Source organism: Ricinus communis, chromosome 10 (genome assembly GCF_019578655.1).
Source record: "Ricinus communis isolate WT05 ecotype wild-type chromosome 10, ASM1957865v1, whole genome shotgun sequence".
NCBI classification, from domain to species: Eukaryota; Viridiplantae; Streptophyta; class Magnoliopsida; order Malpighiales; family Euphorbiaceae; genus Ricinus; species Ricinus communis.
In genome coordinates this window covers 19,378,746-19,390,767 of record NC_063265.1, presented here as the reverse complement: position 1 = coordinate 19,390,767, position 12,022 = coordinate 19,378,746, and the positions used below count along the sequence as shown (strand labels likewise).

Genomic DNA, 12,022 nt, shown 5'->3' with positions numbered 1-12,022 from the left:
CATAGGAGAGAATCAAAATGTTTGAAATTGACCTTTGGAATGGATATAGTTTCTTGCTGCAATTATAACTAAGAGAAATTACTTAACTACTTTCTCTACCATTATCTCTTTTAGAATAGGATAACTTATAACTACTTTCTCTCCCCATTATCTTATATAAAAATAGAGATATTTTTCATTAAGAAAAGGTTAAGCAATATTTGTTAAAACCCTAATCTTCCTCCTAATACACATTTTCCATCTTCTAATTTAGTATTGGATTGGCTTAGACAACTGATCAATCTAACACCCTTTTAATCCTTGTGCTTATCTTAGCTCTCATCATCCATTGATACTAAATTCACAGTCTTAGTTAGACCAAATTGATATAAATTAAAAAGATGACAATAAGGGAAGAGAAAATGAAAATAGATATATTATATATTATATATATGGTCCTTTCACTTGAATGTCCATTCATAAATTAACTAGGTGTTTGAATCTTTTTCATTATCCCTTGCATTGTATTTTTATTGTCCTAAAAATCAAAGAAAAGGACATGTAATAGTACCATAATGGTTTTATTATAAGTAAAAGGAACCTTGGTTTCTTTTTCAATGAATTAGAAACTAGCACAAGCCAAGTGCCAATTGCTATTGAACAAACCAAGCCACACTTTTTTGACTCCCATTTTATCTTTTATGTAAGGTGGTTCAGTTCCCCTTGTAGACCAACTTCTTCTCTTCTTCTTATTCTTCTTCTTCTTCTTCTTCTTTGCTGTGGAGTGTGGACCATCACTTTGGTGAATCTGTTCAGAGTTGTTGCTCTGTGTTAAAAATAATTTGTTAGAAATATTTTATTTTTAGAATTGATTTGTTTCTATAAATTATTTTTTTCAAATTTTATTTTTAAGAGTTTAGTTATTTAATTATTTTTTTAAATAGTTTTTAAGATTTAAAAATAATTAAAAAGCAGTTTGGTCTATCACAAATTTTCTGAATTAGTATAAGGTTTTGCTAATGCTAGCTCTAATCCATCCTGATACTTAAAAGCATGTTTGGTTTGGCTAATCAATGCAGCCGGTAACTGGTGACTGATAAATTAAACTGTTTGGTAGAATTTTATTAACGGTTGATGTTAGTATGTTAAATGACCATTAGAGGTATAATTTATTGTTAAATTATATTATATTTTATTATATTATATTTAATAATATAAATTAATAAAAATAACTTATAATAATTAAAAAATTTATAGTTACTTTTTTTAGCTCAATTATATTTATTATTAAAATTATTTATAAAAATTATTTTAAAAATAGAAATTTGACTAATAAAAATTTCTAATTTCAAATACTATAATTTTAAATATTATAATTATTTAACTATTAAAAATAATCTCAAAATAATAATTATTTATTCTAAAATATAAAAATTTAATTATATAATATTAATTTAAAATAAGTTATTGTTAATAAATTTTAATAAAGATAATAGTGTGCAAATAATTAAGAAAATCAAATCAGTTATTAGTTAATAATAATAAAAAGTTCTAAAATAAAATTGATACAATCAGCAGCTGCTTAAGACTAAATCAGCTATCATGTATTGTTTCTTAAGTCTTTGTCAAATACTTTAATATAATTGTTCGATAAAAAATAACTATTAATTGTATCAAACTACTGAATCAAACGTCCCTTAATTCATAAGTACCAGTTATAAATGTTGATATTATGGTTGATTATAAAATTATCGATTTATAAATTTTGTAGTTATACTTCTATAGAGGTTTGGAGGTGATCCTTATTCTTTTTGGATTAGAACAATTTATATATACAAGTTTTAATTTGATTTAGATTGGTCTTCTCTAATATTTTATTCATGATAATTACTTATCTTATTAAGAAATGGAAAGCAATTTTCATGTTGTTGCATCTACCTAATCTTTGATAGAGTTAAAGGTCCCTCTTGATATTGACAAACTAGCCGACATGGTCCAAGGTCATTGTAACCCAACAAGAAAAAACGTAGGAAATTCATATAATCATGTCACAGTCCATGACTTGGTTTCCCCTTTTAGAATTAGTCAAAACAATAACGAATTTTGATAAGAGGAATTCAACTATTTTGTTAATTCCTCGTTCTCCCAGTCCCATTAATTAGAAACAAAATTATATTGAATATTTAATTATTTATTTATATTCTTAACCATATACTTCAATTAAATAATAAAAAAAATATTATATATTTTTATCGTATAATTAGTATGCCAAATAGATATTATTATAATGATTTGTAGGTATACAAATCCTGAGATAAAATTCTTTTAATATGGATATTTATTTTTAATGCATAGGGCTTATGTATTTATTTTACTCATAAACATTATATATTAATATGTGATTAAAAATATTATAATTAAAATAATAATTATTACGTAGTCCTATGGACTCTAGTCCACCCTTAGCCAATACCCACTATTTATCACTTTCTGCCTAATTTGATATCTTCTTTTTAAAAAATTAATAAAGATGGAGTAGCATTATAGATTTGAAGTGCTGACCTTCTAAAACTTATTTATTCTAATTGGATTTATTATTTTATCAAGTTAATAGAAGTAAACTTTTTGAACATAGATGTAACCTTTTCTCTTGTCCTTGTTTGACAATTGACATCAACTGGATTAGACCATATACAATGAATGTGTATATATTATGTGGTTTCACCGTTATTATAACTTTTAATATATATATTTATTTTCAAATAAAAAAAAAATATGTGATAACAAATTATGATAAAAAATTATATTTCATTTTTAAAAAATTTTAATTTATAAGAATTTAACCATATTCACTCTGATTAATCATCATTATTATATTGTATATATTTGATAACATGAGTTTAGTGCTTAATAACTCTTAATTTCATTATTTGACTATTAAATCATGGTTTAAGAAATCAATGATTTAATGAGATCGATTTAACGGTCAAACTATCACATCTTAAGTTGTTAAATTCTAAATTTATATTATTAAATATATAAAATATATTAATAATAACTAATCGAAATAAAAATAATAAAATCTTTACCAATCGATATTTTTCATAAGTAAAATATATTGTTTATTACGATTTTTAACATTGTATCTTTTTTGTTTTTTAAAAAAGACAGGTACTAAAAATTTTATATTATCAAATGGTAAAACTACAGAGATTCTAATCGTTAGAATAACTAATGGTTGATTTTTGGAGAAATTCTATCTCATTTATGTAGTCTGCCTCTCAAACAATAAATTTAAAAATAAAAAGAGAACTATGGATAACCATCAAATCCATTTTTAAATAAATGATAGATTTCTCTTTCTTAATTCAAATTGTTGATTTCTTTTACTCCAAACCTTTTTATACTCAATCCGGATTCCTCTAATTACTTGTGATCCCAGCAGCCCTATTATTTTTTCGCTCGGACATAATCAGAAGCATTGTAATTTTCCATTAAAGGCATCAGTTAGCTTTCAATTAAAAAAGGAATATTTTTATTATATTCTTAGGTCCAATTCACAAAATATATTGACTTTCTCGGGTTCATTTTTTAAAGCATCGAACCGAATTTTTAAACGACTAGCATATATTAATTTATTATATTATAAATTATAACATTATAAAATGCAACTAATTTATCTTTTTTCGGAAGCAACTTTTTTGCTTCATCGTGACAAATTCTATATTAAAGTACCAATAATTGTACACATTATTTACTCTTTTAAAAGTTCTAAAAGAATTAATTAATTGCTCAGATTTAAAGCTATGATTTTATGACATATCTTTCCTCCACCATGCATCTAAAATGTATTTTCAATTGTGTTTCCCTTTAATACCAAGTAATTTTAATTGGTTTTCTTTTCTTCCTACTTTAATTTATATAATTTTAATTAATTTGTTATAAATTTTTTGGTAAAATCAAATTTACTGCAAATAAAATTAATTATATGTTAATATATATATGCCATTATTTTAACGGTTACACTATTTATTAAAATTAACCATCTATGATTAAAAATTAATTAGTTTTATATATAATTTTAATAAGAAAATAATAAAATATAGCATTGTACAATTATTTTTATTTTATTTACAGATATTATGGTAGACTGAATTTATCTAAAAAGTTGTTCTAATATGAATATATATAGTCAGTGGAAATAAAAATAAAATTAAATAAGAAGCCACCTATAAAAAAACACCTACATAAAAATTAAGATAAATAAATTTAATCTAAAAATAAAATCATTTTAAAAATATAATTGACATATTGAAAAAGAAAAGAAAACTTTTTCTTCTATTACGGATCTAATAAACTAAAACCTTATTATTATCTTCCTTAGAGAAGTATTAAAGATTAACACCATATAGTGTTTAAGATGCAAATGAAAGAGTTGCCGTAAGTCTATTAATTTTGCTCACAAGCAAGACCAAATATTTAAAAGATTTACTTCGTATCTCTAATCATCATAAAACAATAACTTTATGATAAAAAATAAAAGTCATTCTAATGCACCATAAACTTATAAATATTAATATTTTTTTAATTTTAATAATTTTTTAATATAATTAAATATTAAATTAATTAATTATATATAGTATTTAAATATCGATCAATTAAATATATTATTTTTATTTATTAAAATTATTTATTTATTTTTTAAATTTAATTAGTGGTATTTGACAATTATAAAATTTTGATACGCATAAATAATTAAAAATCATAATATGCCAGTAATTTGGTTTGGTCAGGGGCCATGGTACCATTGAGTATGGCATTTTTAAGAATCACCTTGTTCAAGAAATTTGTGACATTAATGATTGTGACAATAAATGGCTTAATACACCGACTAAGGGAAGGTATCATTATGTAAAACAGTGGTAAAAATAACAGATTTAGCATTTACATGGTAAATAATTTGTCAATCAATGACAAGAAATTTGATAACTATGGCCAAGTAATGGGCCTCCAGTGATTCGTATATATCCCAATTAAGATTCACTCTTAACCTAATCCAAACACTAATATTTTGCAGTCGGCAGCCAAAAATCATTTGGACCGACATGCTTCTCTAGATTTTTCTTTTTCTTTTTTTTTTTCAAATAAACAAGATTTTTAATATGTTGACATGTTTTTATATTCAATAGAGGTCAATAGATCGAAGACTAATTGATAAATCACCTCGCTGGTTAGACTTCTGATTCAAATTATTCGGATTTTCTCGTTCTAGTTGTATTTTTATGCATAGTTATTTCTATTTTTTTTTAAATTGAAATACACCGTCAATCTAATATAATTAGTTCGACCAAAAACTTAATAAAGCAAATTACTATCATTAAAATTATAAATTTTTTAAAATATTTTATGTTAAGATTTATGAATAATAATTCTAATATTAAATATCAAGTATTATTTCTGTTAGAACATCTTTGAAAATACTTTTTATTTTATTTTAAATAGCATTATTTTTAATTAGTATCTTAATCTTGTAATTAGTGTGATTATTTTAGGAATGAATCCAAAAGTTCTAATTAATTTCTTTAGTTTCAGGAAAAAAAGAAAAGAAAAGAAGGTAGTTATTTTTTTGAGAACTTTTTGGTAATTTGATATAATAGTCTTCATCAAAATAAGAAATATTTTCCCATGAGTGAAAAGCAATTTTATTTTGCTTTAAACTTGGTCATTTCTAATGAAAAGCTTTTTAATTTGGGCTTGTTATTTTTTCTTATATATATTATTTATTTGATATATAATTTTTTATTAGCTCAGTAGATTGAAAATAAACTTCTCTATTATATAGTAGTTTTATAAGTATAATATAATTATAGTGATATTTATTTTTTATTGTTAATTTTAAATTAATTTTAGTTCAATTAATTTAAGCTAAAAATTTATTTTAATTTTCCAGTCCTGTACTGAACTATTCCATTAATCTGAATATTCGTAATAAACCATTCTAAAAAAGTGGTACGGTTCGACATAAAGAATTTTTTTTGTTACGATATGGTATTGGAGATCTAATTTTAAAATTTTTGATATTAAATATAATTTAAAATTTTTTAAATTTTTGAATGTGTCCAAATATATAAAAGCATTTCTAATGTTGTCTTAAGGAATATTTAAAGATTAGTTATAAAAAATTATTTAAATTTAATGGAATTTTATCTTTTGTCCTATAATTTTTAAATTATTAATAATTTAAAATTTTTATTTTTCAATTTTTATAAATAAAAATAAAATAAATATATTAATTAATATATATATATATATATATATATATATATGGAATATTCAAAAATAAAGAATATTAAAATACAACGATATTTTATCATAAAAATTTAAATATATATAAAAGATGTGTTGGTGATGCTCCAACTATATACATTTTATTGATTTCAGCGGTTATAACAATCTAAATAAAAATGAGTCGAGTATTTGTATTATAAGAGAACTTTAATGTCAAACATACATAATATAATAAAATACGTGTCACTTTTCTACAATGCCACTCAACTTAAATCTAACTCCAATAGTTTCATCTTACACGCAAGCAGCCATCCAGAATGAAAACCCTAGTTTCCTATTATATATTTTTATGTTTTTCTTAAATTAAGTAAAGACCTAATAATAAATTATTGGTCCCACATCATTTTTCTTTTTATTTATTTAATTAGATTTTCTTTTTCTTTTCTGTACAAGGTCAAATAAAATAAGTACATAAAAGCAAAAGTGAATTTATATAAAACTTACGAAATTTAAAAAGAAAAAGAAAAAGAAAGAAGGTTCATAGGCACCTCACAAGAGTCGAGAAAGTAAGAGCCAGTCTTGTTGCGGTTGTTGTTTCCTGAAGTAAATGCGACCCAAAAGAAGCCAAGCCATAGCCACCACCACACCACCCCCCACAAGGCCACGCACTTTCTCTCTCTAAAACCTTGCATATATTTTTTTTTTTCTCTCTCTCTCTAAACCTCTCTTCCTTCCTTGCCTACAAATATGAGGAACTTCTCTTATTGTCTTGCAGCTACTTCTTGTATCCTAATGAGTCTTGTTTTAATTTGACAAAATACCCGAACAAAAAGCTCAGAGCTTTACCCTTTATTGAAGAGACACAATTGAGTCTTCTCTTTTATATATATATATATATATATATATCACCGCCTCAAAACCATTGTATTTTGCACATAATTTTTAGCTTATTCACACAGGTATACACATCGGTCTCTCTCTGTTTCTTCTCTTCCCCTTTTTCTTTATTGTTTTTTAGACTCTCTTCTGCATTATTCAATGGTTTTTTCGTTCATTCAATGCCTTGATCTATAGATTTTAAGCCTATATAAAGGTAGGCTTTTTCTTGGTTCATCCAAAAAAGCTTCTGTTATTTTTTTTTTTTTCTGAAAACCGTTATACATGTTATTCTGTTATTTCTTATTTTTGTTTCTTCTTTCTTTTGGGGGTAGTTTAGCCTGATATTTTTGTAAATGCTAATTTGGCACCTGGGTTTTTCTTTTTTGGAGATAATTTGTTAATGTTTTTTTTTAAATTTTTTTGGTAATTTCTTTAATTTTAGCGGTATGTTTTATGTGGGGTCTATTTTCATTTTGCTTGTCCCATCAAGTTTTTAGTTCAATGGTAGATCAAGAAATATTGATCTTTTAATTTGATCTATTTCTCTTTCCCTGTTTCTTTTTACCAGGCTTGAATCTTGTATTGGAGGCATAGTTTCTCCATGGTGAGCTGATAGTTATTTATTTGTTTCTCTGGATTCAAATTTGCCAAAAGAATGTTATTTGTCTAGAGGGAATGTAGTAAAATATGACTTGGAAATGTGGATTAATATGATTGTTCCATTGTGATCTGATTCTTGAATGTTCTTCTGGTCTTTAGGGAGAGGCTCCAGCTTTTGTTTTTGATGATCTGCAGGACGCAAATCAGAATGGATTTGGTTTAAAATCTAAAGACTCTGGAACTGCATTTACTATTCGAGATAAAACTGTATGAATACTTGATACACTTGGTTGGTTATAAAGTGTTCTCTATTGATTAATTTGGTCATTTACCTTGCTGATTGTGAGAGTGTATTTTTGTATTCGGCAGTATGTGATTGGTTGTGATGACGATGAATCCACATTATCTATTGGAGTTCTCATTATCGATAATGCTACTGGGAATTCGTGAGCTTATAGTTCTGGCTATGTGATTGCTGCTTTTTTACTTTGGTTAGGGTGTGCTTAGAGCTAGCAGTACTAATTTGTGGTGAAATGCACCTTTTTTCAGGATAATTCCAACTGTACTGGGATCAAAGCCCAAGCCATGTAAAGGTTATTCAGCTGTACCATTGAATGCTGATCGAATTTTGATCATTAAAAAGGGATCTGCTCCTGATGACTGCATATGGTTTCTTGAGGTTTTGAACTTCTTGGGATTTAATAAGCGATTTTTAGGTTTACTTTTGTTTTCAATAATTATTTTGTTCTTAAGAATTGTGAGTGAACTTGTCTGGAATTATATGAAGAAGAATACTAAGAAGAAGATGATGATGATGAATTTGATTTTTATATTATGTAAATGAGATTGAACTATTCTTAACATAAAGGATCTGGACTTCAATGTTTGTAGGTGGACACTAAATATGTTAAACAGCAGAAAAATAATTTGGGAAAAGAGGTTGTTGCCTGGAGTAAGGGTGTGAGTGGAAATGCTGAGAAGCCAGTTGTCATTAGTGGTCCTTCTGGAGTAGGCAAGGGAACATTAATATCAATGCTCATGAAGGAATTTCCATCCATGTTTGGATTTTCTGTAAGCCACACAACCCGTGCTCCAAGGGCCATGGAGAAAGATGGGGTGCACTACCATTTCACTGAGAGAAGTGTTATGGAGAAAGAGATAAGAGAGGGGAAGTTCCTTGAGTTTGCTTCTGTTCATGGAAACCTTTATGGAACCAGTATTGAAGCCGTTGAGGTGGTGGCAGATGCAGGAAAGGTAAAAAGCATTTTTCCTTCTTCTTAATATGTCTTTACTGAAAAATGATTTGTTTTGAGATTATAATAATTATATGAATGTAGGATATGGGAGTCTTTTATTTGTTCATCTTAAACCATGCAATATCTATTTTTATTACTTCCAACTCAAATAGGAAATGCCTAATCACAACATGGATGTGTCAAGTGTTTCAGAAAAGTTTATTGACTACTTTAATGAACGTTAAGTTAAGTCCAACAGAGTCATTATTTTAGAATAAGTGGAATGCATATTGGTCGTGTGGATAGAGGCTCAAGACATGTTTCAGAGAACACACAACCTGCTTTACATGATGGGCTACAGCTGGCAGCTTAAATTTAATTTTGTTTACCAATTTGAATTTACATCTATCAAATTTGAGAAAAGAAATTGTATCACTAACACTTTGGCAACACAATAGTGAGTCTGTTAAATAGAATCTTATGTTGGACTTAATAGTCCAGCAGTGATTGTTAGGTTTTGACTGGCCAAGAAGTGATATTGAATTTGGATCTGATGTTGAGTCACTGCAGGAGCCACAAAAAAGGGCCTAATTCACATTAGAAATGCCTTCTGAATTTAAATTGTCTTTTAAATTTTTTTCTGCAAACTTGAAGTGTCTTTGTGCTGTTTCAAGAAGCTGATCTATTTGACTAATGCCATTTGATTTGGTCTATAGAGATGTATTCTTGACATTGATGTTCAAGGGGCGAGATCTGTGAGCGCAAGCTCTCTGGAAGCAATTTTCATCTTTATATGCCCACCCTCAATGGAGGAGCTTGAGAAGCGACTTCGTGCAAGGTCAGTCAAAAGTGTTCACTGGGGACCTTTTTATTTTTATATCTTCCTACAGGGAATCTGATTTAAACTCTATCGATAGGGGAACTGAGGCAGAAGAGCAGATTCTCAAGCGACTCCGAAATGCAAAGGCAGAAATAGAACAAGGACAATCATCAGGAATCTTTGAGCACATTTTGTATAATGATAACCTTGATGAGTGTTATGAGAACCTAAAGGTAAAGTCTTCTCCTTGCATTGTATGACATCCATGCTTGAGTTTACTTTTAAATGTGTTTTCTTTTTTTTTTTTCCTCTCAAACTAATCTGATAGTGCTTCTGACTTGGTATAGAAACTCCTGGGATTGGATGGTACCACAGTGGCCATGCAGAAATCAAGTAAAATTTCTGCTCATGTTCCATTTGCTATTGTGTCTGCAATCCTTTCATTCCTTGGAAAATGTGGTTAATATCTTACCATTTTAATCCAGCATCCCAAGGGATCAACCTGCCTGAGGACCATTCAATATCGAAAGTTGATAATAAAATCATCATAAACTGTGGAACACCAGAACTAGAGAAAGCATCAAAAAGCTTGTGAGTGTTCAAATCCTTTGGACTATCTCTGTGCTGCATTTCTATTATTTCCAGTGTTAAAATTCTTTCTGCTTCAAATTTATAATGCCATAATTGAATTGAGTACTTCAAATGGTGCAATTCTTGACCTTAAACTATGATCACGTGGATTGAGCAGTATCATCTTGGATGCATCCTCACTCAAAGGGGGGGCACCCGGACGGACAAGGGGACTCGATGTGCATGCTATCGACTCGTTTTCAGATGGACTGAATGGGATCAATGAGCTGAGCTAACGACTGGAGAAGCCATTGTTACTAACTTGGTTTCTCTTAATCCATAATTTCTTCAATCTTTGCTATATAACTAAGAAAGGGAATGGTGACAGAGTTCTCTCTAGATGTGAATTTGATTAGTAACCCCATATCTTTGATCCTTGTCGTTTCCATTTTATATTTCCAATCATTCTTCTCCCCTGTTTTTAGAAAAGGAGATGACTTGGATTATCATTTGAACAATTACTATTTGCCTTCAAGGGGCAATGAGAGATGATTTTATGATTTCTGCGGGAAATGGAAGTGTTACAGAGTTGTGCAATAATGTAATCTACTAGACAGATCTCAATTATTGGAATTAATTATATCATCCCAGCTCTTTAGTCAACGAAGGTAATGGAAATTTGCAGCTTCAGCGGGAACAGTTAAAAGGGTTTCCCTTTCCAAAGATGCATTATTGGAAAAAAGTTGGCACTTGACTTTCAGCAATGCGTTTGCGTGAAGGCGAGGAGGAGGAGGAGGCTGCAAGGAAAGACGGCCACTTCTGCAAATGTCCGAATACCAGAATTGGCTTTGAGGTTGCCCTAATTGGGGGTTTTCAAGTAGAGTCTGCCTGTACATGGGATCGCAGTCACGTTTTGGTTGGCCGTAATTGTCCAATAGGCTTGTTGCTTTTTGCATAAAGCATCACATCACATCACATGTACAACTTCTCTCATTATTTTGAGTAAGTTGCACGGTGGTCCCTCATGTTTAGGCATAATATCAGGATCGTCTCTAATTTTTATTTTATATCAATAAACTCTCTCAATTTTAACTAGGGTATTAATCAACTCCTTGCAGTCAGTTTTCGCTTAACCCATGACAGAGCTCCTCTTCTTCAACATAACTCTTGCCTCAATTAGCTTGGCCTACAAAGTCACAATTTAGAACTTAACGAGGTTAATATATAACCCAACATTCCACAAAAGCTAATCATAAAACATACTTCCCAAATCATAATTGAAAAAATAGATTTCCTCGTTCGAATTACAACTCTCCAAATCACAATTACAACTCTCTTTTGTCGAAGGTTGGGCTCTCTGAGATTTATTTCGTAATTTTCTTGTGTGTGGTGTTTTTTTTTTTTTTTTTCTTTTTAGATCTCTTTCTTCGGTGTTAAAAGAAAATTGAAGGATTAAGTGTTTTGAGTGGTATTACGGCCAGATGTAAATAGGATCAGTGGCAATTATAACGGTTGCGATTTATAGTGGTTTTTCATTATGTTATGACAGCGAGTTATGGTGATTTTTCATTATGTTACGATGGTGACAGTGTTGAGATATAGGTGTTTGGGTTGTTGTTTAGATTTTGGGTGTTTGGATCGTGGAAAAATG

General features: G+C 28.4%; 1 protein-coding gene and 1 long non-coding RNA gene across 3 annotated transcripts; one reads left to right on the top strand and one right to left on the bottom strand.

Moving 5' to 3' along the window:
- Positions 1-398: 398 nt before the first annotated feature.
- On the bottom strand, positions 399-6,952 carry LOC125368617. Its single transcript, XR_007214257.1, has 2 exons — positions 6,816-6,952; positions 399-805 (listed from the first exon to the last, which is right to left on the bottom strand). It is a non-coding gene; the product is annotated as an uncharacterized LOC125368617 (long non-coding RNA).
- LOC8260639 (guanylate kinase 2) lies at positions 6,910-11,475 on the top strand. Of its 2 annotated transcripts, none has more exons than XM_002529585.4 (11): positions 6,910-7,226; positions 7,715-7,750; positions 7,906-8,013; positions 8,116-8,192; positions 8,296-8,425; positions 8,638-9,000; positions 9,698-9,819; positions 9,899-10,034; positions 10,149-10,194; positions 10,287-10,392; positions 10,550-11,475. In XM_002529585.4, the coding sequence occupies exons 2-11, from the start codon at positions 7,748-7,750 to the stop codon at positions 10,665-10,667; spliced, it is 1,209 nt and encodes a 402-aa protein (XP_002529631.2). In that variant the 5' UTR covers positions 6,910-7,226; positions 7,715-7,747; the 3' UTR covers positions 10,668-11,475. The 2 variants fall into 2 exon arrangements, with proteins under 2 accessions (XP_002529631.2, XP_015581147.2); XM_015725661.3 differs by lacking the exon at positions 6,910-7,226 and adding an exon at positions 7,256-7,360.
- The last annotated feature ends 547 nt before the right edge of the window (positions 11,476-12,022 follow it).